Below are 25,827 nucleotides of genomic sequence, written 5' to 3'. Positions count from 1 at the left end.
GTGTCATATCCTTTCAATCCACAATGTGCTGGTTCTCATGAAATGACTTTGAATCCCATCATATTACCTCTGAATAATGTTTGTTTCTCTATAAGAATGTGTGGTCTTCTGAGCAACAGCTGTGGGCAAGGCTGCACTTCAGTCAGAGAAAATAAGTCATCTTGCGTTGTGTCATTAGCCAACAGTGCATTTCTGCTGCGTATACTGAAAGTTTGTCATTATCTAGTCTATCTACCTTTCTTATTTCCAGCTATGCCTTTTTAAATTTGTACCATGGAATTGTGAATATCTGTACATGGTCCACAGTATTGTCCACTACATGCTACATTTTCTAAACATTTTCCTTTTAAATCAAATCAAATCAAATCAAACTTTATTTATATAGCACCTTTCATACTAAAGAAAAAAGCAACACAAAGTGCTTTACATAATAAAATCAGTAATAAAATCAATTCAATTCATAAACTCACACACAACATCACACCGACAACCACACTGCACACATACTACCCCCCCACCACCCCCAACATGAGCAATATCAACAACAATCAACAACAATCAACATTAAAATCAACATTAAAATCTGGCTTGACGCTGAAGCGAGGAAACGGTATCTTGGGGATCTGTCCACACCGGGAGCCAGCCCACCAATGACCACAGAGGCCACCACCACGGGGAACCGCCCTGATCAGGGCAGGCCGGCATCCACACCACAGCCAGAGCTGCAGTGCAGGATCCCCCAGCCACCTCGAACCAGGGCGGTCCCCACAATAATGACCCCACAGACCGAGCGGGCATAGTCTCCGGTGTGGAAGATCCCCATGAGGAAAAACACTGGATAAATAAGTATATAGTAAAATAATTTAACAAAAAATAATAATATATAAAAATAATAAATAAATAAATAAATGAAATAAAATTCAGCTGTAAGCTAAACTAAAAAGGTGGGTCTTGAGCCTCTTTTTAAAAACTTCAACAGTCTCTGCAGCCCTGAGGTTCTCTGGCAGGCTGTTCCACAAATGAGGTCCATAATAGTGGAACGACGTCTCACCATAAGTTTTTGTTCGAACCTTAGGAACAACTAAATAAATCTTTAATCTATTAAATCTTTCTCTTATTCCAAGTGAATATGAATCTATCATGGTTGTCTCAAGGATCCATATCATAACTGGGGTTTTAATACTGTTGGACTTATCGCTTTGTTATACAGTCCAATGCTTCTTGTCACTTAAGATAAGGCTTAAAGGTAGAGAAAAGCCGAAGGCCGGCATTAAAGGTACCTTGTGAAAATGGATATTGACCGGGTAGTTCTGATTTCTAGCCTTAATGAAGTGATGCTATTTTTTTTTTAAAACCAACCACCATATAATGTTGTGTTTTGATGTTGCCAGCAAAATGACATCCATGCCAGAGATGAGTGTATTTTTAAAAAGAACAGACATTAAGCCGAACCACGATTGTTTTCTAAACCTAACCTCAGAAATGTTATTGCCCAAAGACAACAAGGAAGTGACTAAAGTGTTTTTTACAATGTGTTATTGAGTGAAAGTATGTTGATCTGGTAATAATAAAAAATGGTATAATTTGGTATATTAAAAAAAATGGTATAAAATACTCCTCACGGCCTTGATGCATGGGGCCTGACTCCCCAACTTGTTCCCCATGCAGTGAGTGGGGATCTACGCTATTTGTATTTCTGTATTGGTGATAAAGTTGAACAGGAAAACCCTGGTCAACATTTAGAACATCTTGTTTGTTGCATCTTCTTTTGCATTTTCTCATTTTTGCTGTTATCCTTAGCCACGCAGGGACTTTACTGCTCCTGCCTCTGAACTTCTCAACACCCAAAACAGCTCTCATGCTTAACTGTTTTTGGTCAACCCTCCCCCCCCCCCCCCCCCCCCCCAAGCCCCGACAAAGAAGCGGTGACACTTCCGGGTCACATATCGCTCGAAAAAAACAAACCCTATTTTTTACGGAAGTCCCTTTAGTAAAATTTCAAAATAAAACATAAACAAGATCGAACAAATCACAAATAAGATTGTACCTAAATTAAAAGCGATTATTTTTTTATAAGAAGTAGGTTTGTACAGAAACTCTGATCAGATATGGACTTATTTGAACTGACTTCCATGGATCTGAGAGAGATGAATTGATCTGAGCCATGCATGCGTTTAAATCGATTGTTACATGTAATTAATAAAGCAAAATGCAATCAACCTTGCTTGAAATATTTTAGCAGGTCAGGCATGTCTTTGCAGTCAAACTGAATTCAAGCCAGCGGATTCTTCCAGTATAAAGGTAACCCTTTCAGGCTTTAACAGTCAACTGTTTGGAGTTTAGTTTGATTCGAAGAGAGCCGGCTCATTTTATTTTGAAATACAGTTCCGGAAGAGGAATGTGACAAGATGACAGCGCCGTGTGAGCACCTGACCAGCAGACAAGGCAGATGGTAAACAAGTACCGAGACGGATCATTTCTTCCCATCTGAAGTGAAGATTCATCGACTGAGGCCCGCGGACATCCCCGCAGCTCCTATGTTCCACCAGGCATGGCGGAGAGACAGGACAATGAGGTAACATTCACCAGGGTGGGACACAATCCTGCCCACAGAGTCCTGTTCAAAGTGGAACCGAGGTGCATAGTCCCGAGCTGCGGGGTCCCGAGCTGTAGAGTCCCGAGCTGCGGGGTCCCGAGCTGCGGGGTCCCGAGCTGTAGAGTCCCGAGCTGTAGAGTCCCGAGCTGCGGGGTCCCGAGCTGTAGAGTCCCGAGCTGCAGAGTCCCGAGCTGCGGGGTCCCGAGCTGTAGAGTCCCGAGCTGCAGAGTCCCGAGCTGTAGAGTCCCGAGCTGTAGAGTCCCGAGCTGCGGGGTCCCGAGCTGCGGGGTCCCGAGCTGCAGAGTCCCGAGCTGCAGAGTCCCGAGCTGTAGAGTCCCGAGCTGCGGGGTCCCGAGCTGCAGAGTCCCGAGCTGTAGAGTCCCGAGCTGACACAGTTCAGTGGAAGAGCCACAGCTCGCTGGCCCCCTGTGAGAGGGGTGCAGCTGGTTCGGGTTCTCCGGATCAGTAATGAAGGTGAAGACACTACCTTAAACCAACCTTAAAGCTCAGTGAAAGGTGTTCCTACGTGTGAACATGCAGTCAGAAGCCTGTTGTTGTGCTCAACTTTAGTTTAATCAAATGAGACAGTTAATTATGAGTTGTCTTTAACAGAGATTGACTTTAATAAAGACTTTTAATCCAGCGTTCACTTGAATGACTGATGTAAGTGAGTTCAGTGGGGCCCAGTTCAGTTTGGCCCTGTTCAGTGGGGCCCTGTTCAGTGGAGCCCAGTTCAGTGGGGCCCTGTTCAGTGGAGCCCAGTTCAGTGAGGCCCTGTTCAGTGGAGCCCAGTTCAGTGGGGCCCTGTTCAGTGGAGCCCAGTTCAGTGAGGCCCTGTTCAGTGGAGCCCAGTTCAGTGGGGCCCTGTTCAGTGAAGCCCAGTTCAGTGGAGCCCAGTTCAGTGGGGCCCTGTTCAGTGAAGCCCAGTTCAGTGGAGCCCAGTTCAGTGGGGCCCTGTTCAGTGGGGCCCAGTTCAGTGGGGCCCTGTTCAGTGGGGCCCTGTTCAGTGGGGCCCAGTTCAGTGGGGCCCAGTTCAGTGGGGCCCTGTTCAGTGGGGCCCTGTTCAGTGGGGCCCAGTTCAGTGGGGCCCTGTTCAGTGGAGCCCTGTTCAGTGGGGCCCTGTTCAGTGGAGCGGATCTTGTCAGGTTGATGCCTTACATATTGACCTGCTGGCAGTAAGCTTGGTGTCAGCACAGCAGATCTTTAACAACACCTCGGTTTACCTTGTGTTTGTCGTCTGAAGGTAGAGGAGGCGGACCAGATCTTCCTGCTCATGAAGGAGGACTATCGGATATCCAGGAATGTGCGCCTGGCATGGTTCCTGGGTAAACTCAATCAAGTCATCTGGCCAGCCTCCGAGCCTGAAGTGGTGAGTTCATGCAGTCTGTTAAAAAGCTCATGTTAGGTTTGCTGGGTGTCCCTCTTATCTGCACTGCATTGTGTGGATTTTTTTTCAATGTGAAAGATCTGTAGATTTGCAAAGTGCACATGAAAGACAGTTATTGTCTCCAGCAGAGGAGATTTCTCTCATATTAATGGTAATGCCTCATTTAGTGTAGTAATGTAGTCTTTTCTCCCTTCACTTAATAACATCACAATGAAACACATGTGCTGGATTGACCTGCTAACTGTGAGTTTACCTCTCACGGTTTACCTATCTACCAAGAGAGTTCACCTGTGTCATTCTGGTAGCGGTCTATATGTGAGCTGCAGTCGCTGCCGACTCTGTATGTGACATCATCAGCTCAGTCGTTGCCAGGCTACGAACACAACATCTCAACACATTAATAGTGATTTCTGGAGATTTCCACCAAGTCTCCCTCTCAGCTACACTTCCAACCTTTCAACAGTTTGTAAACTGCTCCACCAGAAAAAACCAAAGCTGGATCTATTCTATGCTAATGTCAAAGATGCATATAGCTCCTCTGCCCCTCCTCAATTAGGAAAACCAAACCACAATGTAGCTCTGCTCACCTCCACATGAACACACATTGGGCCTCATGCAAGAACCGTTCGTACGCACAGATTTGTTCTTAAGTCGTGCGTACGAGGGATTTAAGAGAATTGTCGCATTCACCAATCTTTTTGTAATTTACGTTTTCTTTCGGGTACGAACAGAATTTACGAGTGATCCAGACCTGTCGTAGGAGTTCCCTAAAATAGTCCGCTGTCATTCCATTCAAGTTTGCTTGACTAATGGATTCTATATTTAATTACTTTGAAACAAACATAAATAAATATATACATTATACCCCATAATGATGCTGACATTATTCTGTTTGACCTAAATTATGCACTTATTGAAGGTTAATTTGAATCTGTATACAACAAGGTCAATGGGAAGCGTAACCAGCGGCTGACTTGCTACTTTTGGATGCCTTAGCGCGTCAGGCTCTTGAAGAGATACACATGTGGAGACAGACGAATGGCTGACATCACGATTAAGACTGCCAAGGACTGTGCTGCTGCAAATATGCAGCTTGCTAGAGGCACAACTCCAGAGAGAAACACGCTGATCAAACCCAATTCCACCACACATCCAGGTCCTCACCACCCTTGGATTTTTGGCCACTGGAACCTTTCAGAGGGAGATTGGAGACAGATCGGGGGTGTCCCAGTCCTCTGTGAGTCGTGCGCTCCCCTTGGTCATCAAAGCTCTCATCAGTTTATCACCCATGGTACATCAATTTCCCATACACTGCTGTCCAACAAGTACAAATTAAGAGGGACTTTCATGCCTTGGCTGGACTGCCAAACATAATTGGAGCACGAGACACATACACTGCTGACACTGCTAAAAATGACAGATTTTCCTTTCTGGATCTCTGAAAGCAGAACTTCAGTCTCAGAGCCCCTAAAGTTGTTCTTTTTGCGCCTTGATGCCATTCTCATGACTCAACACTTCCTGCTACAGGAGAGAGGAAGCACTGCCTTATATGGTATAATTTTGGGCAAATTTACTATCCTCGTGCACGTGCCCCTTAAATACGCACAGGTGGGATTCATTATTTACGCCTGTCGTTTACACACTTTTTCCGAAGTTAAGAGCGTTTGTTGAATCTGACGTGGCGTGTTCGTACGAGACCTTCTTATGAAAAAAGTAAGAGAGATTTGGAATAAAAATACGAAAATGTTCTTGCATGAGGCCCATTGTTTCTAACCTGTGACAGTACGGTCTGTGGTTTCAGGAGGCTGAGGATGAAGTGTGAGGATGAGGTGTGAGGATGAAGTGTGAGGATGAAATGTGGGGATGCTTTGAGTCCAGACTGCAACACATTCTGTGAGCCACATGGAGATGATATCAGTGTGTGACAGATTTAATAACTTTCATGTGGAGACTATTATTCCCACAAGCACAGTGAGGTACTTCTTCAAGAGCAAACCGTGGCTCACCAGCGACCTGAAAAAGCTGCTGAACATTCCAAAAGCCTTCAGTCGGGGAGTTATTGAGGACTGTTCAAAAACAGCACAGTGCAAGGAGGTGTACAGAAAAAAAGCTGAAAAGAAAGCTCCAGCAAGATAAGGTGAGAGAGAAGGGACCTCACCTTATATACACCTTATACCTCACCTCAGGGACCAAGAAGATCACTGCTTTGAAGGTGAAAGAGGATGAGTCTGACAGAAGCCTGAATGCAGACACCTGGGAGTCCAGCTGGACTGCAGACTGGACTGGAAATGCAACATCAAGGCTTTAAAGAAGGGAAATGACAGACTATGTTAATGAACATAAAGAGGAAGACTGCTCCTCCTCTCAATAACATCCTGTTAAAAACAAAAGCAGCCGAGTGAGTTCAGTGTGAGGCTTCTTCAGCTCTGCTGTAACAGAGAGATACGGGAGGTCCTTCCTGCGAGCAGCAAAAACTCTTCATTATGAAACAAATATATATATATTGGAACAACATCATTTCCCAGTGGGATAAATAAGTATTTACATTTGATTTCATTCCATTTTTGGAACAGTTGGAACTGGTTGTCATGTGGAATCAGTTCTCAGTTCCCATCACTGATTAATAAAGACAATTAGCTTTTCTTTTAGTTATTATTCATTACGTATTCATTGTGTATTGTTCCTGCTTTGACAGAAATGACCCGTGCTGTTGAAGAGGCCTCTTACGGAACACATTTTTTGGTTTCATCTACACCCCATCCGTTTTCACATGACTGTACAACATTTTGGAAACTGCTTTTGGAACACGATAGTTTGGAAAATGGATGGATGGATAGATTACGCCACCCACAGAACATATCACACCGCTGATTGTGGTGTGTTGCTGCAGTGGCAGGATGAATTCTGGCTTCTTACTTGTATTCTACAGGCAGACTGAGCTCGACTCTCATTGTGTAATGTTTTTTTTTCCCAGTTACATGTTGGCATACAGGGTGCCCTCACAGTCAAATGTGTGACTGATTATTCTGAATGTAGCTTTGGTTGTGACAACTCATTAAGCCCCAGTGAAGTAAAGCAGCTGTGAAAACTGCTCCAGAAAAGGTTCTCTTTCATTCTAAAGTTACAGCATGTAGAACCTGTTATGTATGACAGTTAAGAATGAAAAGGTTTCTGCCAATGAAGCACTATGGCATGTGACAGTAACAACATATGCTGAAGAAGCAGTGGTGAGTTTTATGTGCCCCATGTAGAGACGCCATCGTCAAACTATGTGACGCCAGCAAATGGTGTCAAGGTAACAAAACCTAGGAAAATAAAGGGGGTGAAAAAGTACCTGGAAGCTGAAATGTTTTTTTTTTTATTTTTTTTTTATCACGGTCTTCTTGTAAATTTTGTGAACAATAACTGATGCCTTGTGACGCTCTCATCTTCTTTACAGCTGAACTCAGAGAATGAACTGGACTTGTTGAGCATCTTACCTAAAGGATGGCAACCAGATTTCTCCCCTGCCATGTACCCCTGCATACTGATGCCGTCTACCCGGGCCACCTTCCTGGCCCGCAGGTACCGCTTCATCATTGAACTGGACCTCAGCCCCTCCACAGGGATTGTGGTAAGATATAAATGCACACTATTGGTTGGTGGATTACGACCTGAATGATCTCGTGTAACAGTAACGACACAGAGGACGTCTGGCCACTGATTTAAAAAAATAAATAAAAATAAAAAAAACAATGAGATCCCGTCACCTTCGCCCCTTCCAGTGGAAGCTGGCCTCTGAATCACAGCAATTCAGCTGGAGGTCTTTAGTTCGAAGGAAGAACCAAGTTGTCTAATAGCACATTTCCACTAGCTCGGCACGGCTTGGCACGACTCGGTTTGGTTGTGTTTCCTTTACAACCGAGTATCACTTCGTGCCTCCTCGATGTGGGCGGGGTCGTCGTAACACGGCTGCGCTAAACCTCCGTGACGTCATTTACACGGCGCCGAGCAACGTACAAATCCGGAAGACCAGAACAACCTCCTCGACCGACCAAGGAGTGGATTTCCTCTGCGAAGCCATCTCGTAGCAGGACAAACTGAAGCAGTAAAATGTGGAGTCTTGTCTTGAGTCTTGTATTTATTTACATTCTAGTCGGTCGTTGCGCGGTTATGACGCTTCCAGTGACGACACTCATCAGCCAATCGGTGGAAGGCAGTCGGCTGACGTCACGTTTTAGTAACGCTTCGGCTCGCTTGGAACCAGGGCTGAGGTGATACCAAAAGTGTACCCGGTTGCAGGTACTGCGTGCTAGTGGAAACACGCAAAGAGCGCGCCGAGCCGAAGTGAGCTAGTGGAAACGCGCCATAAGAAAATTCTCTCAAAATTAGGCTCTGAGTCGCTGGAGACAATTAACACAAAACCTTTATTCATGCAGCAAGAAAACTATCAGGAAGCTGGCCCAGAGTTGTCTGACTTCAAAACATGATGCTATTGCTATTTATGTTATTTCTGTTTACCAGCCATTCAATGTTATGAGAAATTGAGTTTAGACAGTAAAAAAAAACAACCTGACTAGCCAGACAATGTTATGCGAACTAAAAGATAGGAGGAAGCTTTTTCTCATAGTACAACTTCAGCCTTAAACATAAATCCATTGCTTTGGTTCACTGCTTTGCTTTGTAAATTGCTCATAGTGGGAGCGGAATGTGTATTGTTGCACTCTTGTTGCACCCATACAACTTTGAACGGCAAATTTCATCCAATTCCCCAAAAATTGGAAATCTGTGAAAATGGAAGCAGAGTACAATGATTTGCAAATATTTTGTTCATAATAGAACATAGAAAACACATCAAATGTTGAGAGTGAGGTATTACTCTACTTCATGAAAAATATGAGCTCATCTTGAACACATTTACTAAATGTTGGGATAGAGCACATGTACTGATAACAAGCAAAATGGTTCCACTGCTTTTTTTGTCCGGATTTATGCGGCATCCATGATATGCAAAAATTAATTTGAATTTCAATTATTTGACCACAGAACAGTTTTCCACTTTGGCTCCGACCGTTTGAATGAGCTTTGGCCCAGAGAAGGCAGTTTGGTTGGGCCTTGTTGCCGCAACAAAAGCCAACCTCATTAACGCGCCGTTGTTCCCTCTCAGAATAATTAAGAACAAATCTGTGCGGACGAACGGTTGCTGCATGAGGCCCAATGTTCTTCAATATAAAATTGAAAGACTTTGAATAGTCCATTATTTACACTCCAGACGAGCCTTTTCCTTGTGTCATGTCTGGAGGTGTAATGCTGGCATAGAGGGTCGGGGCTGAGTCACCTCTGTGTGGCATGCGCACATTAAGCCTGATTTATGGTCGTTAAGTCGTGCCTACGAGTGATTTAAGAGAATTTGCGCATTCACCAATCTTTTCGTAATTTACGTTTTCATTCAGGTACGAACAGAATTTACGAGTGATCCAGACCTGTCGTAGGAGTTTCCTAAAATAGTCCGCTGTTATTCCAATCAAGTTTGCTTGACTAATGGATTGTATAGTTAATTACTTTGAAGCAAACATAAATAAATATATACATTATACCCCATAATGATGCTGACATTATTCTGTTTGACTTAAATTATGCACTAATTGAAGGTTAATTTGACTCTGTATATAACAAGGCCAATGAGAAGTGTAACCAGCGGCTGACTTGCTACTTTTGGATGCCTTAGGCTCTTGGAAGAGAGCGTGTGTTCAGAGACTGTGTAGATATCCTGCTGAGACAGACGAATGGCTGACATCACGATTTAGTTTATCAAGGACTGTGCTGCTGCAAATATTCAGCTTGCTAGAGCCACAACTCCAGAGAGAAACACGCCGATCAAACCCAATTCCACCACACGTCCAGGTCCTCACCACCCTTAGATTTTTGGCCCCTGGAACCTTTCAGAGGGCTGGTGTTTCATTCAATCAACTGAACTGTCTGCACTGAAGGTCTTAACCAGTTCAGTTGATTGGATGAAACAAGTCAGCTGTGCTGCTGCAGGGTTGGAACAAGAACCTGCAGCCACTCCGGCCCTTTCAAGGACCACTTTGACACCCCTGCTCTAAACTATTGGGCTTATCTTTTCAAAACTACAACCATTTGTCTCTTTAGTTCTTAGACCTTTCTGGAATGTTCATCCATCACAGGGATAAACACCCTCCTGTCACAAACTTTATGAAACATGTTGTTGGCATCTTATTCAAAATTATCTCAATTTTTTTCTAAATTTGATTCAGATGATACAGTAACTGTTTTTTTTTTTAAATAAGCTTGTATAATATGTAAATGGATCATTTTATAATTCATATATATATAGATATGAAACTAAATAATTAGTCAAAAAGCCAAAGTCAATGTTAGAGACCTGTTGAGTGAGGGCATACTGCATTAGATGTGACATCAGCATGCAAATCCATCATCTCAGCACTAGGAATTGATCAACTGCCTCAAAAAAGCTGATCAATTTAAGCCAACTTTATAATGTTGCTTATTGTTATTCATGTCAGGTCATATTTTTAATGAATGTTATTTTTCTCTCAGTAGTTTATTCCTTTTTCCATGTATATATGAATCACTCAGAGCTACACACCCCGGGGAGTATCCCATACACAAAATGAATCTGAGCGTTTAGTCTTTTTTTTTTTTTTTTTTTTTTTTTGTAAAAATGGTTGGAGAACAGGGTAATGGTAGTGTTTAATAAAAAAATACTTTCAGTACACTTACAGCTGTGGGGACAAGGTGTCCGCTCTCTGTTTAACACACTTAGCTGCTTGAAAGATGCCTACAGCTCTGCCATGAGATGTGTCCCTAACTGGCAATAATAGTTCATCCTATCTGAAGCGTGTTTTGTGTTGTGTCCTGCAGGATGATGGCACAGGAGAGATGATCTTTGATGAAGTGTTCCATGCACTGTCCAGGTGTCTCGCAGGGCTGGCTCAACCATTCAAAGTCCCTGGAACTGATCAGCTTTTCAAGCCCAAGATCTTCATCACCATTTTGGCCTATTCATCAATTATTGGCCTCACTTCACATCAGGTTACATTATTTCATCCTTTTTTGTGCACCTGTCTCGAGTCTAATAAAGAAGGAATAATGAATTCCTTTAACACGGACATAACATGAAATAAAAAGCAGCGATTCTCTCTGAGAAAGAGTGCGTTTCACTTCTGTGTAACCATGCCCAACAGTGACATCATATCTGTACGATAATTCAAAAGGAAACTATTTTCTGGGTCATATGGTACACTTTAGAGGTTATCGCAGTTCGTCACTGCAGTTGAACTGAGATGAAATTCAAGGTGTGATTCTGGTATGGTTGTGGTGGTTTTCTGCACTGCTACTGTTCAGATGGCAGGTTCTGCGGACTGATTCGACAGGATGTAAAGCCACTGGAGATGCTGCAGTTCTCTGACAGTCTGGATTTCTCTTCCAGGTTTTGGTCCAAGGGTGCCAGCTTGATAGAACAGACCTTAATGAGTTCTTACACCACATCTACCAGCAGCTCAGAGCACTGGAGAGCAACATAGCAGAAGTCCTACATCAGCAGCAGGAAAAGGTATGTGCATGTGTACACGCGCACTTATCTTTAGATATGTTGCAAAGGTGGGACCTCCCATCGATGATGGACAGTGGGGCTTTGATCATTCCAGGTGACAGATGCTGTGTGTCATATCATGATAGCTCCACATACCTGACAATGCTTTAGCATTATTGATTCAATTAATTCCTGATGAATTTGTTTTTTACTTTGCATTGTAGTCAATGGAGCCAGCACAAAGCCTAAGCCATCATAGTTATAACCTGGAAGACCGACTCCACAGGAAGCCGGGTATGTCCATGGTGTCAGCTGACATGGGTCTTGTCAGCATGGTGCGCCAGGGGATCTTAGCCCTCCAGTTGCTGCCCCCAAACTCCAGTGCAGGTAGGTTTGTGTTATGTCCCGAGCTGACAGTTATGCTCTCAGTCAAGTGTTTGCCAAAAAGTTTATTATCATTCAAAAAACAAACAATTTATTTGAATAAATTTAAGCTATAACTTAAAAAAAAAAGGCATTCCTCCCGTGTTGAGGTGCTGAATTATTTCTTAAAACCAGTTTGTAAAGTCTAGATATTCCATCCATCTATCTTCTATACCCGATGAATCCGTCGGTCGGGTCGCGGGGGGGCTGGAGCCCTACAACAAATCTGCAGCTCCACCTGTTTCCCTTCTTAAGATGCAGTCCCAAACAGTGAAGTAGGAACTGAAGATGAGAAGTGTCCTCATGCCTCAGACACACTGATGCCAGCTAAAAGCTCAAATAGGAATAAAAACAAAGTTCAGCTTTCATTAGAGACTGAAATGGAGGCTGGATTTTTCTTTAGATTGGGCTTCCATTCTAATAACTGCTGAGTTACTGTATGAGTTTATCGCTTTTGCTCTATTTTAGCATGATTTAACATGATCCCCCCTCATCACTGATTTTTCTTGTGTGTATCTAGGCATCATCATTATCACAGATGGAGTGACGAGTGTTCCTGACGTAGCTGTGTGTGAAACGCTGCTGAACCAGCTCAGGAGTGGAACCATTGCATGCTCCTTTGTGCAGGTACAGGGGAGAAGACCTCTGAGTTTTGAGCTCTAGTTCTTCATCAAGCTCACATCCTGAATATGTTGAAAACGAGGATATCATTTCTAAAGATGATGGTTTGCATGTCTTTGTACTGGAAGAACTGTTAAGCTGGATTCTGTGGTCTCCTAATGTTATTACATAGTGAAAGGAGATAATTATAAGCTGCATATAAACTATGTTTTTAAGTTGGATTTGTCCCTTACTAGGTTGGTGGTGCATACTCATATGACTGCAGTTTTGGCTACATCCCAAATGTGGAGCTGATGAAGTTCATATCATTAGCCACCTTTGGCTCCTACTTGCCCAGCTGTCCTGAGGTAAACCGAGACAGCCGGGAGATGAATGTTTACCACAAGGCCTTCCTAACCTACTCCTTCCTCAAGACCCCCGAGTCCATGAACTCTGAGTATTTCTGTGGTGAGACAACGCTGCATCCTCTACTCTTCCCTTCCTGACTCTGTATTTGAAATGATTGGTCTCACTGGAACTCTGGTGCTCCTGCTTCTGTTCTATGTCTATGCTTAATGCTTAATCCCAGATGATGTCAGCTGAACAGTTGAAAGTTGCATGTGTATAAATTCTAAGCAGCATGGTATACACGTTGAACATGTAAAACATACATTACATGGGTGCGTGCATGTGCGTGCAGTTCTTTGATCCAAATCTTGGCTTCTGAATGCAACTGCCTTTATTTTGTATGGTTATTGGCTTTGTTAGTAGTGTAATGGGATTAAAATGAGGAATCATACTAACTATTGGATGCTTTTGTAGTTTCTCAGCCCAAACTGTTCAATGAGCACCTTGTGTCAGCCAGTGGTAACCCTGCCCTGGTGATGAGGAGGAAGAAGCACACAGAGAAGGAGGTCCATGCTCATTTAATCAGCGTGGTGTCAGTGCGACTCAGAGAGGGCTACACCATCAGAGATATCAGCCTAACCAAAGGTAAGCGTCTGCCTTTAAGGTTTACAGTGCAGAAAGTGCAACATCAGTGATCTGAGCAACGTGATGAAGGGTTTTTCTTTATTGAGAATGAAGCCTCTCCTTTATTAAGGTGGGACTCAGCTGGAGGTAAAGTTGGTTTTGTTGTGGAAACACAACATGCATATCGAGTACCTCGCAGCTGCCTCCTGGCCACTGGACCCCTCCAAAAGAACCACCCGGGTGGAGGTCACCATGGAGGGAAGCTACGACATTCTTCATGACATCAGCTGCACCCAGAGGAAGCCCATTACCAGCCCATTCCGCACCTCTGTCATCCGCCGCTTCTGGAACACCCTGCAGAGGTACTGCACACCTGTCAGCAGGGGAAACGGGGCTTCCAGGAGATTTTAATGCTGGATGAGCTGCTGTACATTTCCATCTCCTGTGTATCTTTCTAGCATCAACCAGACTGATCAGATGTTGGTGCACCTCCAGTCATTTAACTCGATTCCTGAGAACTACATGATTCCAGAGAGCACCAAAAATGGAGTTCCTTTGTTCTACATCCCTCCTGGCTCTACCACCCCGGTACTGTGCACTCCTTTGTTGATCATACTTAACCCAACGGTTGGGAGCTTTGGCAATGCCATGATGCTCTGGTAGCTTGGTAGCAGCTTGGTAGCAGCTTGTTAGCAGCTTGGTAGCAGCTTGGTAGCAGCATGGTAGCAGCTTGGTAGCAGCTTGGTGCCAGCTTGGTAGCAGCTTGGTGCCCAGCTTGGTAGCAGCCTGGTAGCAGCTTGGTGCCAGCTTGGTGCCCAGCTTGGTAGCAGCATGGTAGCAGCTTGGTGCCAGCTTGGTGCCCAGCTTGGTAGCAGCATGGTAGCAGCATGGTAGCAGCTTGGTAGCAGCCTGGTAGCAGCTTGGTAGCAGCTTGGTAGCAGCATGGTAGCAGCATGGTAGCAGCATGGTAGCAGCATGGTAGCGGCTTGGTAGCAGCTTGGTGCCCAGCTTGGTAGCAGCTTGGTGCCCAGCTTGGTAGCAGCCTGGTAGCAGCTTGGTGCCAGCTTGGTGCCCAGCTTGGTAGCAGCATGGTAGCAGCTTGGTGCCAGCTTGGTGCCCAGCTTGGTAGCAGCATGGTAGCAGCATGGTAGCAGCTTGGTAGCAGCCTGGTAGCAGCTTGGTAGCAGCTTGGTAGCAGCATGGTAGCAGCATGGTAGCAGCATGGTAGCAGCTTGGTAGCAGCTTGGTAGCAGCCTGGTAGCAGCTTGGTGCCAGCTTGGTGCCCAGCTTGGTAGCAGCATGGTAGCAGCTTGGTGCCAGCTTGGTGCCCAGCTTGGTAGCAGCATGGTAGCAGCATGGTAGCAGCTTGGTAGCAGCCTGGTAGCAGCTTGGTAGCAGCTTGGTAGCAGCATGGTAGCAGCATGGTAGCAGCATGGTAGCAGCTTGGTAGCAGCTTGGTAGCAGCCTGGTAGCAACTTGGTAGCAGCTTGGTAGCAGCATGGTAGCAGCCTGGTAGCAGCTTGGTAGCAGCTTGGTAGCAGCATGGTAGCAGCTTGGTAGCAGCTTGGTAGCAGCATGGTAGCAGCATGGTAGCAGCTTGGTAGCAGCATGGTAGCAGCCTGGTAACAGCTTGGTAGCAGCTTGGTAGCAGCATGGTAGCAGCATGGTAGCAGCTTGGTAGCAGCTTGGTAGCAGCTTGGTAGCAACTTGGTAGCAGCATGGTAGCAGCATGGTAGCAGCTTGGTAGCAACTTGGTAGCAGCTTGGTAGCAGCTTGGTAGCAGCATGGTAGCAGCTTGGTAGCAGCATGGTAGCAGCCTGGTAGCAACTTGGTAGCAGCTTGGTAGCAGCTTGGTGCCAGCTTGGTAGCAGCTGCACAGCATGTGCATCCGCGAACCTCTTTGTTGCAGATTTGAACAGTGAAGATCAGAAAGTTGAGGAGCTGTAGCCACATAGCAGTCGTGTGAAAAAAAGTGGGGAAAAAAGCACTGACAAACTGCCATTTCATTATTTCAACATACTGACCATGCCAACTCATTCATTATTTGCATTAGAATAACACTAATTATTCAATAATTATATCAATTATATCAAAAAGAGGCAAGGTGATCACAAAACAATGAAAGATTGAGGAATAAATCAGGAAGACGGCCCCATTGATGAACTGCTAAGTGAGCGTCTCAGGCTGTGGTAACCAAGAGGAGGTGGGGAGGAAGAGGAGGAACTACCATGGAAGGATGAGCCTCTGCGTGGCATGTACCACTGACAGACTGACCAAGTGGCTGATATTGAGAAGTCCTATCAGTGGCTAGAAAAGGCTGCTGTGAAAGAGCGCACAGAGGAGCTAATCATGGCAGCTCAAGAACAGGCCCTGAGAACAAGAACGTAAGAGGCTGCGACAGCAGACAGCACCCCGGGTGCAGGCTGTGCAAAGAGGCCTCTGTGGTGCATAGTAGCAGGGTGTAGCATGCAGGCAGGTACGGCATACATGGAACGCTATAACCAAGTAGCAGGGATAGTGCACAAGAACAGCTGTACTGAGTATGGGTTAGAAATCCCAGAGTCAAGATGGGAGAGAATGACAGGCTAAGGATGATGGCCAACCAACCAGCATTGTGCTGGTCGACACTCAGGGCTGTGACCCCAAACTGGGAGAATGGCTCCAGCAGACCCCAGGAACAACATCAGATCTCTGTCCAGAAGAGCTAAGATACTGCGTAAAGGGCCTCAAGCTCCCAGTTCTCTGGTGGAGGAGCTCCCAGTTCTCTGGTGGAGGACTCGAGCTTCCAGTTCTTTGGTAGGGGACTCGAGCTCCCAGTTCTCTGGTAGAGGACTCGAGTTCCCAGTTCTCTGGTGGAGGACTCGAGCTCCCAGTTCTCTGGTGGAGGACTCGAGCTCCCAGTTCTCTGGTGGAGGACTCGAGCTCCCAGTTCTCTGGTGGAGGACTCGAGCTCCCAGTTCTTTGGTAGGGGACTCGAGCTCCCAGTTCTCTGGTGGAGGACTCGAGCTCCCAGTTCTCTGGTGGAGGACTCGAGCTTCCAGTTCTTTGGTAGGGGACTCGAGCTCCCAGTTCTCTGGTGGAGGACTCGAGCTCCCAGTTCTCTGATGGAGGACTCGAGCTCCCAGTTCTCTGGTGGAGGACTCGAGCTCCCAGTTCTCTGGTGGAGGACTCGAGCTCCCAGTTCTCTGGTGGAGGACTTGAGCTCCCAGTTTTCTGGTGGAGGACTCGAGCTCCGAGTTCTCTGATGGAGGACTCGAGCTCCCAGTTCTCTGGTGGAGGACTCGAGCTCCCAGTTCTCTGGTGGAGCACTTGAGCTCCCAGTTCTCTGGTGGAGGACTCAAGCTTGAAAAGAAGGGGTACCGCCCTCAAAGAAGTGTGAGTGAGGAGTAGTGTGTGTGTATTTCTACTTTGGCGAAGGATACCTCTGTGAAGATGTACTCCACAGGCAGGAGAACGGCGGAGCTCAAAGACCAGAGGCCTGAAGTTACACAAATGAGATGAGCTGTTAAATATCATTGTCTTTTCCCTTTTTCCAGGTCCTGTCTCTGCAGCACAGTGGATCCAAAGACTCGTCTCAGTCCCAGTTTGCATCGTACTGGAAGCCCATCCTCTCCATGGATGCCAACTTCTGGCAGAGATGGCTGCACATGCATCGCATTACCATTATCCTTGAACACGACTTGTGAGGAATTTATTGTTTTCTCTGACTCTATGTGCACTGTCCTGAACTAAAAGTTGTACTGATGGATAAAGTCTGAAAAGTAAAGGAATAACAGTGAGTGTAAAGCTGCGGGTTCATTGTGTCTTTTCAGGCCTGTCCCCAAACACCTGCACACAGCGGGGAACAATGGCCGGTACAGCACCATCCAGTGTCGCATCTCCCACTCTGCCCTCACCTCCCTGCTGAAGGACTGCAGTAGTTTTGTGTTGGTGGAAGGTTACTCCTATGTCAAACTCATATATAGGTATGACAACAGATATGTGTAGTTTATGTACAGATGGGGATTAAGAGCATGAAAGAAAATGAGTTTTTTAAATGTAACATGATATTACCGGGATTCCAGAATTGGTTTCTCATGGTGATGACATCTTATTTGGCTTGGAGTTGGTGGTAGTTGTCATCATCATCATGGTGCTCGAAATAAATGAGCAAATGGAAAGCTCTCCCACGTATCTGTGCTCTAAGGTGGATTAAACACATTTAACTGGTTCCCAACCAAGAATCGGGCCACCTCACATGAACCCCAAGAGCATTTGGATGGCCGAACAAAGGGATTTTATTTCCCTTGTTTCTCAGAATCCAATAATATAAGAGATTTCTGAAAGTGCTCACAGCTCATATCTCTCTTAGTAGAGTTGTGTAAAGCATCCCAAGCAAAGCAACGTTTGTATTACTGTTTGATGTTGTCACACTTCTTGGTCTTTTAAATCAGGAAACTTGTGTGATGGCAGCTAAGCTGAACATCTGATACAGAGTTATTTCTGACTCAACAGCTCGTCTGACCAGCCTCCCACCTCCTTCTATCTCGTCCGTCTCATTTCCAAGACCCCCTGCATGGTTCTGCGCCTGGGTTTCCCCATTGGCACCCCAGCTCATGTTAGAAATAAGGTACTGAAAGTTAATTATACAGTGTTCGTAGCAATCAAAACCAAACCAGAGCTCCTTCGATCTATGTTAACATCAGAATGTTGAGCGTCTGCTGTAGTAGAGACAGGTACTGCCACTCTATGGGTCATGATGTATTTTATTGGATTGCATACAGGGATGTTTTAACCAGCGGTGAAAGGTTTGCACACATGCGGGCCTTAGATCTTAGCATGTTTGTTTTAAGTCTTAATACATATACCATTTCCATGCAGAATCTACTCCATACTCTTAATTTCTCTTCTTCCTTTGGATGATCATCTTCTGATTGGGACTGACATTTAAAGCTTTTGTAAAGCACGTGTTACATGCTCCTTTACCCATTAAAGTCAGCTGGTGCAGGTGGTGGATACATCTGAACAGTCACTCAGAAATCCCGTTTGTCTGGAAGCTCATCACACACTTTTGTCATCAGATTGTGGATGAGCTGCGAGAGCAGATCCTCAAGCTTCGCTTCCCTCATCGTGTTCAGAACAAAGAAGCAACACCAAAGACCAAGAGGAAGAATGTTGGCCATACCTCTCCCTCCAAATCTGCCTCCATTCCTGCTGCCAAGTCTGCTCTGTCAGACAGACCCTGTGTGGTTGTGCTCACTAAACCTTTGGAGAAGCTGCTCATAAGGTCAGTGCATGAAATAACCCATCACTACGAAAGCAAGAGCCATGCTTTGTCATAAAGCATGAAAAACCTGACACTTTGGTTCATAAAGCTTTCCTTACGATGACATTCTCAATGTTCCCAGTTTATTCCTGATTTCCCAATATTTAACCACCTGTTGTAACTGTGGTTTAATTCTGGGGATTTGCAGGTATGAGAAGCTGCCTTTGGACTTCAGGACTCCCTTTATTTTCAACATGGAGAACTTTCCACTGCCCTCCAGTAGTGCTGTGCCCCTCAGCATGGCAGCCAACCGCACAGCCTCCTCAACGCTGGCTTCACTGTCCCGTTATTTCCTGCACCGGCGGTGGGTGTGGACCGTGCAGAGCAGCCACGGAGCGGCCGTCACCATGCCGGCCATTGCACACATTCTGTCTCTGCTCTCTGAGTAAGTTCACACGGTTTGATTATAAGCATGTTCATTTATCAGTTTGAACAGTGTTTTTACAGCATTGTCAGCAGTGGTCAGAGCTCTCTGTTTTGGGGGGGGCGACTAACAGCTACTGAGAACGTTTCAGCGAACTTTACATTGTGGACTTTTTTTTTAACAGCAGGTCACTATTGCATCAGGCCAATGTGTACTCTGACACATTTTTTACAACTGAACCCGGTCTATCTATTCTGCGGCTGCCTTGCGTACTTTTCACATCCCTTATTTCATGACTTTTTGAGCTTATTTATAAGATTATTTTTCAATCACTTCAGGTAAGCCCATTGCTCTGTGTGTTTGAAATGTACATTCATTCACTATATAAGTCATTATTTGTATTTGGCTAGGCTCTAAATTTTAAATAGAGCGCACTATAACCTCTGTCTGGATGTCCGTGGACGTGGACAGCAGCCCCCAGCCTGATGGAGCTGCTCGTTATGGTGATCGTATTATACGTTTAGAATCCTTTTTTGAGCAGAATTCTACGGCTCGGGCATCTCAACTGTGAGGTGGCTTGTCTGCCTCTCTGCCTGAGCCACAGGATTTGAGAAATTATTGGTAAAATAATTTCTGTTTGGAGTATGTCGTGATGTAATTTAGTTTGCCTTCAAAGAATCTGCTCATGCCCTACAACACCAGTGAGGCCTCTCAAAGCAAAAGTTGTTCATTCTGATCTTTTGTCTCGTGTTTGTGTTGGAAGAAACGGTTCGACCAGTAGGGATGCACACACATTTGTTCTCAACAGCTTCAGGATTGTTCCGGTGATCAGCGTCAGTTCTGTGACCCTTCTGTAAAGGGTCCGAGTGGCAGACGCTGGATAAGAGGTGGGGGGGCAGGCTGGACAGGTCACCACCTGCTTATACACAGACAGAAAATGATACCGAAATAGAAGGGTGACCAGTTACCAAACATCCACATAGAAAATATGAGACATTGTGGAAGAATTCTGAACAAAGTTCCTCAGTAGAAACTGCTTTCAGATGTTTCTTATGTGATTAATCCAGAAATATATCTGTTTCAGTGTTATTTAGCTCAGATGTTACAGCTCTGTGGGTTGAATGAAAGATAAAACAGCAATATGGGAATGGTTCCTTAAAGTTTCTCTCTAACTTTCTAGCATTCGCATATCGGATGGTTTTCATTTTGCTGCGAGTGGGGACGGCATCGTAAACATGGTGATGGAGCTGCCAATGAAGGTAAAGAGCAGGTGGACAACACATCTCTCAGAATTCAGCTGTCACTTGTTTGGTGTGACTTTGAGGAGTCTAATGTTTGCATTATTAACTTTCATTTCTTTCTACCGAAATGTGCATCTGTCATCAGGGCATGTCGGGTGACACCGACAGAGAGAGCCACTCCTGCATTGTTCAGTACATCCTGTTTCCACCTCACTCGACCTCCACCAAGGACAGGTAGGGCTGATGCTAGGTTTCTCAGCAGAGCATCTTATTTGATTACATCGTCATTGTGTTGGTGAACGGAAGGCATTAGCATGAATCAGTCCAGCGGTGGAACTGACTTGTCATTAAAGGAGAATTCAGGCCATTTTACAAACATATCCCATCTGTTGGAGACCCAGGGAAGTTTGCCAAAGGGAAAACCGTGAGAAATGTTCATGCCCGCTGCGCAAAGTTGTCCAATTGCACTGATTTCCATGAAAGCGGGCTCTTTCGGGCAAACGTTTAACCTTTTCTGAGGCTCTTAACGTCCATCAAACTTGTCAAACTCTTCCATTCCAACATCAGAATCTGACGAACTATCCATCTTGAAATTGCAAACAATAAAATCCCGAGGGTTCTTATCTCCCGCAGCTGAATAATGGGCGAAGGTGGGCTCCTTCCAGCAGTCATGTGACACGTCATGACATCACGGTGAAAATGGGTGTTGAAACAAGTTAGCTGTTCGATAGGAAACAATAACAAACATGGCAATGTGTAGTTCGGTTCCCGAGGGTCGTTTTTAGTGGACAAAAAGACAATTTTGGAATACTATTTATATATATACTATATATATACTATACTATAGTGTATGACTTAATTTGTGCGCACGCCTGTGGAACATGGAAGCTGAGAGAGATAGGTGCGCTGTTTTTGAAATCTCAAAATGTATCATGTCTGTGCTAGCTAATGGTATGGTTAGCCCCTGGGTTGAATTGTATTGCTACTGACACCACGGCCAATTCGGTCAAAAGTATTTTGATACACGTTAAGAGCCTCAGAAAAGGTTAAACGCTTGCCCGAAAGAGCCCGCTTTCATGGAAATCAGCGCAATTGGACAACTTTGCGCAGCGGGCATGAAAATTTCTCGCGGTTTTCCCTTTGGCCAACTTCCCTGGGTCTCCAACAGATGGGATATGTTTGTAAAATGGCTGGAATTCTCCTTTAAGTCAGCCTTGCCTTGAACAATGTTTTGCACTTTTAGTTGAGTCTTGATCATTTGTGAATTTTTCCTGGGACTCCAGCTTTTCCACAGACGATGATAACGACACTGATGTGGAGGCTGTAGACTTGGACACAGACCTGAACCTGGTGACGGAGTGCTGGGTAGAACCACAGAACGGCACAGTGATGAACTGCATGGACCAGCACCAAAACTTCCAGGGTCTGAAGTACCAGGAGATCCCTCAAGCAGTGCGTAGAACAATTTCATGCAACAGTTGGTCAAAGAGCGCCACTGTGCGCAGTCTTTCTCTGAGAAGTGTGAATGTGTGCGTGCAGAGAGCTCCGTTTTGCTGCTTAATGTCCTGATGGAAGAGGATTTGGTTTTTAAGCGACCTGCTGTGTTGTCACAGATCTTCCCAAGGGATCTGGCCTGTATGTCCACCATGATGACCTTTGAGTATTTGAGTCAACTGTGTCAGAATAAGGAGCAGGTGTGCTCGCCGCCAGCTGAGCTCAAAGACGTGCAAGGTAACCGAACATAGCTTACACATGGGGCATTCCAAAGCCATAAGCACACCACCCCGAACCTGCTTTCTGTGGCTGACCTAACACCAGCCAAACATGAAACCATTCCCACTGTATGGGTTCAACGTGGCTCATGCTTTCTATAGGTTCACCCGCTTCATTGAATGCTGTCACCCTAAATATATTTCCCAGTTTGTGCTGTTCAGTTTCTGCGGCTTCCTGCCGTGGGCGCTGTTCATTTCTGTTCTTTGTGTTGTTGAAACACGTGGGTGTTCAGGGGAGGTCCAGGCCTCTGAGGATGGCATCCACATGGTTCCTTTCCAGTTTGATCTCATTCAACTGCTGCCCAGCTGCCAGCAGGCTGAGCTCTTCTTCCTTACATTCAGCACAGGTACTGTATTCCTGCGGTTCCTCCTCAAAGTTTCAGTTCCATTTCAATCCATCATAAAATAGTGACTTTGTGGCTTTGAAGTTTTTCTGAAACAAGGAAAATGCATAGCCTGGCTGACGCGTCCACATCTCGATGAGATGGTGGTCTGGGAACTAGGTGTGCATTTTCTCGTATTTGAGGCGTGGTTTACGAATGCCTAGAGCCGTTTATTGGGCGCTACGAATGTCTATCAAATGGCGTCTGGTTCTTCCCATGCTGCTTTGCGCGCGATTCATAGTCAATTGTATCACTTATACCAGATGACGTATGTAGAGCGACAGAAATTCGCCGAGGAAGAAGACGCGTTGCTCTTTTTTAAAAGTAAACTTGCGTTCTAAGCTACTTAAAACACTTTCTAAGGCTGCATTGAACGGTAACGTTGTGTCCGCTGCCATGTTGGATTAACACTCTACAAACTTCGGTGTCGGGCATAGACGTCGTCATCGTCTTGCTGCCCCCCCCCCCCCCCGTTCTGTGATTGGTTCCCTAAATCAGGCAAAAATAAGGGCGGTGGTTTCCAGGCTGCCTTTGCAGTGTGAATGAAATCGCGCGCAAAGCAGCATGGGAATTCCCAGGTTTGAAAATGCATACAATTGGATGAAAATCTGGGCTAGCGACTCATTTAAAAAGTTCTGCTTGTTGCTTTGTTTCCATTTGCTTAGCTGTGGAGAACGAGGAGCAGGTTCACAGCTCCCCTTGTCTTCCCAATGAGCTCCTGCTCAGCCTCTTCCACAGCAGCCTGGAGCACGAGCTCAATGACCGGGAGGTTCCGTTAGCTGCCAGTGATCATGTTGCCTTCATGCACCACATCTTAGAGCGAGAAAGAGATGGCCATGTGGCTCCTTTCTCTCTACCTGGTGTTAAAGGTCAGTGCTGCCTTATTGTCTCATTTGTGAATTTAGCCATTGTTTGGGACTTTGTAAAAACTTGACGCTCAAATAGACGTACAGGGTTTACTTTTTAAGTGATGAAGTGTACCCTCAGTTGTCCAGTTTTATCAGATTCAGAAAGGGACTACTTGGCGAGTCACTATGTCTTCAGATCAGTCAGATTCTGTCTCTGCTGTCTGTGTGTCAGAAGAATTTAAGAAGCCTCCGGACCGACAGGACACTGTCACATCTTTCAACACCAGCTGCAGCAGCAAAGAGTTGATGGGATCCACAAGTACCTTACAGGTAATGTCACGCATACAGAAAACTTTCAAACTCGCATTCATTCCTTACACTGTCACATGTCAAATCCCTTTTACAAGGAAGATTTTCTGTTCATTTCACCATCACCTGGTAGAGATTGCACTTACAGTGAAATTCCAATCTGTACTCAACACCATGCTGGTCTGCTGTTTGTTCCACACAAATTCAAATTTTATTCATAAATGAATTCTAATTGGTGCTTTTTCTCGAGGGCTGCAGACAATATTGTGTCAGCAAAGTAACTCAAAATCATGCTGCGGCAACTTTTTACTGCACGATTAGACAGGTGAATTCCCATGGTTGTAATATTCCATCCCTTATCTACAATATGATCAAACATATTTGAGTTAAATAAGGGGGTCCGTTTGGAGTCTCTAGGTGGTGTCCTGGAGGGGTTTCCACCTCGGGATTTCTTGGTTCTCCTGGGGGACTTTGGCGGAGGGACCTGGAAGGGCTGACCTCCCTTGTCCGAACCCTTCTGTGTTCTGTGCCGCCTTTGGCAAAAGCTTAATGATTGACTTTGTAGTCATATCCTCAGAGCTGCAGCGATATATCCTGGACGTTGCTGCTGTGCACTGATCACCACGTGGAACTCTGAGAGGTGGCAACACTTGCTCTCCTGCTCTGGGTCCAAGTCCAGAAAAGAGCTCAAGTGCTGCACACCCTGCCCCTGACAAGCAGCAAAAGTCACCAGATGACAGCTTTTTAAGCCCCCCTGGAACTGTAAACTTTGAGGAAACACAGAATGTCGAAACAACATTGTGAACAATATGAGGCTACACTGAGATACAGGGGGTCATTCCTGCCAAAAGGAATTTAGTTTTTCAATGTTGCACGCGAGTCTGGCACAACGCCTCGGAAGTGTTAGATTGGGGTGGTGGTTCCCGTTTTTAAGAAGAGGGACCAGAGAGTGTCTAACTGTAGGGAGGTCGCACAGCTCGGCCTCATTGGGAAAGTTTACTTCAAGGTGTTGAAAGGAGGTTCGGACAAATGGTCAAACCTCAGAATTCAGGAGGATCATATGGTTTTCACCCAGGTTGTTGAACAGTGGAGCAGGGGCCTCGTGTACAAAGGGTGCGTACGCACAAAATAGTGGCGTACGCACCTTTTCACATCAACGATCAGATGTCTCAAGAGTGAAATGACTGTGGAAATGTGCGGTGCCTCACGGCAGCTTCAGGGCTGGCGTACGCACTTTTCTACAGCTGTTGATTCTTTGGAGACACTTAGAGGTGATGTTGAGAAACTGTTATAATAAATAAATGTGAAAACAATTAGTCCTCAGACAGTGATGTTTACTTTTGAGATACATGAACAACTAGAAAGCTGCAAGCAGCTGTGAGCGGGACCGAGGTGTGCGTACGTTGGGGCATGTGCTGGACGCTGGAGCCGCAGCTCTGCCCACACGCACGATACCCTCTGCGTACGTACGAGCACATAATAACCCCAATGCAGAGGGGTTTTTGAAAATTTCTAGGGGGCGCCACTGAGCCATTTTGCTCCACCCACACATGATACCCTTTACATACGTACGAGGTTGAGAGACTAGACGTGTGTGCCAAGTTTCATGACTTTGCGATGATGATAAGGCTTTCAAATCACAAACGCCATCACACGATTTTAATCGCCTGGCCACGCCCACACCATTCAGAGTTCTGAAAAGTTTCTCAAGATTATTATTCCCCCATGTCTTAAGAGTAACCTGGCCAAGTTTGAAGCTTGTAGCATGAAATCTGTTGGACAAGTTCGATCTTATGCAAGGCGTGGAATCGGCCAAAAATGGCACGAAAACGCACCTTCCATCCAAAATGGCCGCCTTCTTGTGGACGTGGCACATTGGCGGCATGAGACTTTTTTGTGCGTCTGGGCATGATGAATGAGTGTACCGAATTTCGTTATCCTACGCAAAACTAATCCTATTAAGGGGACCATTTTTAAGCATTGTAGGGGGCGCTACAGAGTCAATGAGCGACTCCCAAAAATATAAAGTTTAGATTCTTTCATGTCGTCGACTGGCAGGTGGCTCTTGCAAA

At 45.4% G+C, this 25,827-nt stretch overlaps 1 protein-coding gene across 5 annotated transcripts in view; it reads left to right on the top strand.

Annotated features, from left to right (window-relative positions):
• The first annotated feature begins 2,412 nt into the window (after positions 1 to 2,412).
• Positions 2,413 to 25,827, top strand: part of szt2 (SZT2 subunit of KICSTOR complex) — a 104,001-nt gene continuing 80,586 nt past the window's right edge. For all 5 annotated transcript variants that reach the window (XM_075485002.1, XM_075485003.1, XM_075485001.1 and 2 more), the window contains exons 1-23: positions 2,413 to 2,575; positions 3,840 to 3,965; positions 7,423 to 7,596; positions 10,869 to 11,039; positions 11,437 to 11,559; positions 11,763 to 11,925; positions 12,482 to 12,588; positions 12,819 to 13,029; positions 13,384 to 13,554; positions 13,664 to 13,895; positions 13,992 to 14,121; positions 17,070 to 17,215; positions 17,346 to 17,498; positions 18,028 to 18,142; positions 18,594 to 18,799; positions 18,987 to 19,223; positions 20,383 to 20,461; positions 20,589 to 20,677; positions 21,727 to 21,895; positions 22,057 to 22,174; positions 22,449 to 22,562; positions 23,264 to 23,467; positions 23,679 to 23,776. In XM_075485002.1, coding sequence (XP_075341117.1) covers positions 2,552 to 2,575; positions 3,840 to 3,965; positions 7,423 to 7,596; positions 10,869 to 11,039; positions 11,437 to 11,559; positions 11,763 to 11,925; positions 12,482 to 12,588; positions 12,819 to 13,029; positions 13,384 to 13,554; positions 13,664 to 13,895; positions 13,992 to 14,121; positions 17,070 to 17,215; positions 17,346 to 17,498; positions 18,028 to 18,142; positions 18,594 to 18,799; positions 18,987 to 19,223; positions 20,383 to 20,461; positions 20,589 to 20,677; positions 21,727 to 21,895; positions 22,057 to 22,174; positions 22,449 to 22,562; positions 23,264 to 23,467; positions 23,679 to 23,776 — 3,360 coding nt within the window. In that variant the 5' untranslated portion in view covers positions 2,413 to 2,551. The remainder of the gene's footprint in view (positions 2,576 to 3,839; positions 3,966 to 7,422; positions 7,597 to 10,868; positions 11,040 to 11,436; positions 11,560 to 11,762; positions 11,926 to 12,481; positions 12,589 to 12,818; positions 13,030 to 13,383; positions 13,555 to 13,663; positions 13,896 to 13,991; positions 14,122 to 17,069; positions 17,216 to 17,345; positions 17,499 to 18,027; positions 18,143 to 18,593; positions 18,800 to 18,986; positions 19,224 to 20,382; positions 20,462 to 20,588; positions 20,678 to 21,726; positions 21,896 to 22,056; positions 22,175 to 22,448; positions 22,563 to 23,263; positions 23,468 to 23,678; positions 23,777 to 25,827) is intronic.

The sequence above is a fragment of the Odontesthes bonariensis genome, chromosome 15 (assembly GCF_027942865.1).
Source record: "Odontesthes bonariensis isolate fOdoBon6 chromosome 15, fOdoBon6.hap1, whole genome shotgun sequence".
Lineage (NCBI taxonomy): Eukaryota > Metazoa > Chordata > Actinopteri > Atheriniformes > Atherinopsidae > Odontesthes > Odontesthes bonariensis.
Note: the sequence above shows the minus strand (reverse complement) of the source record. Positions and strands in the feature narration are given on the sequence as shown.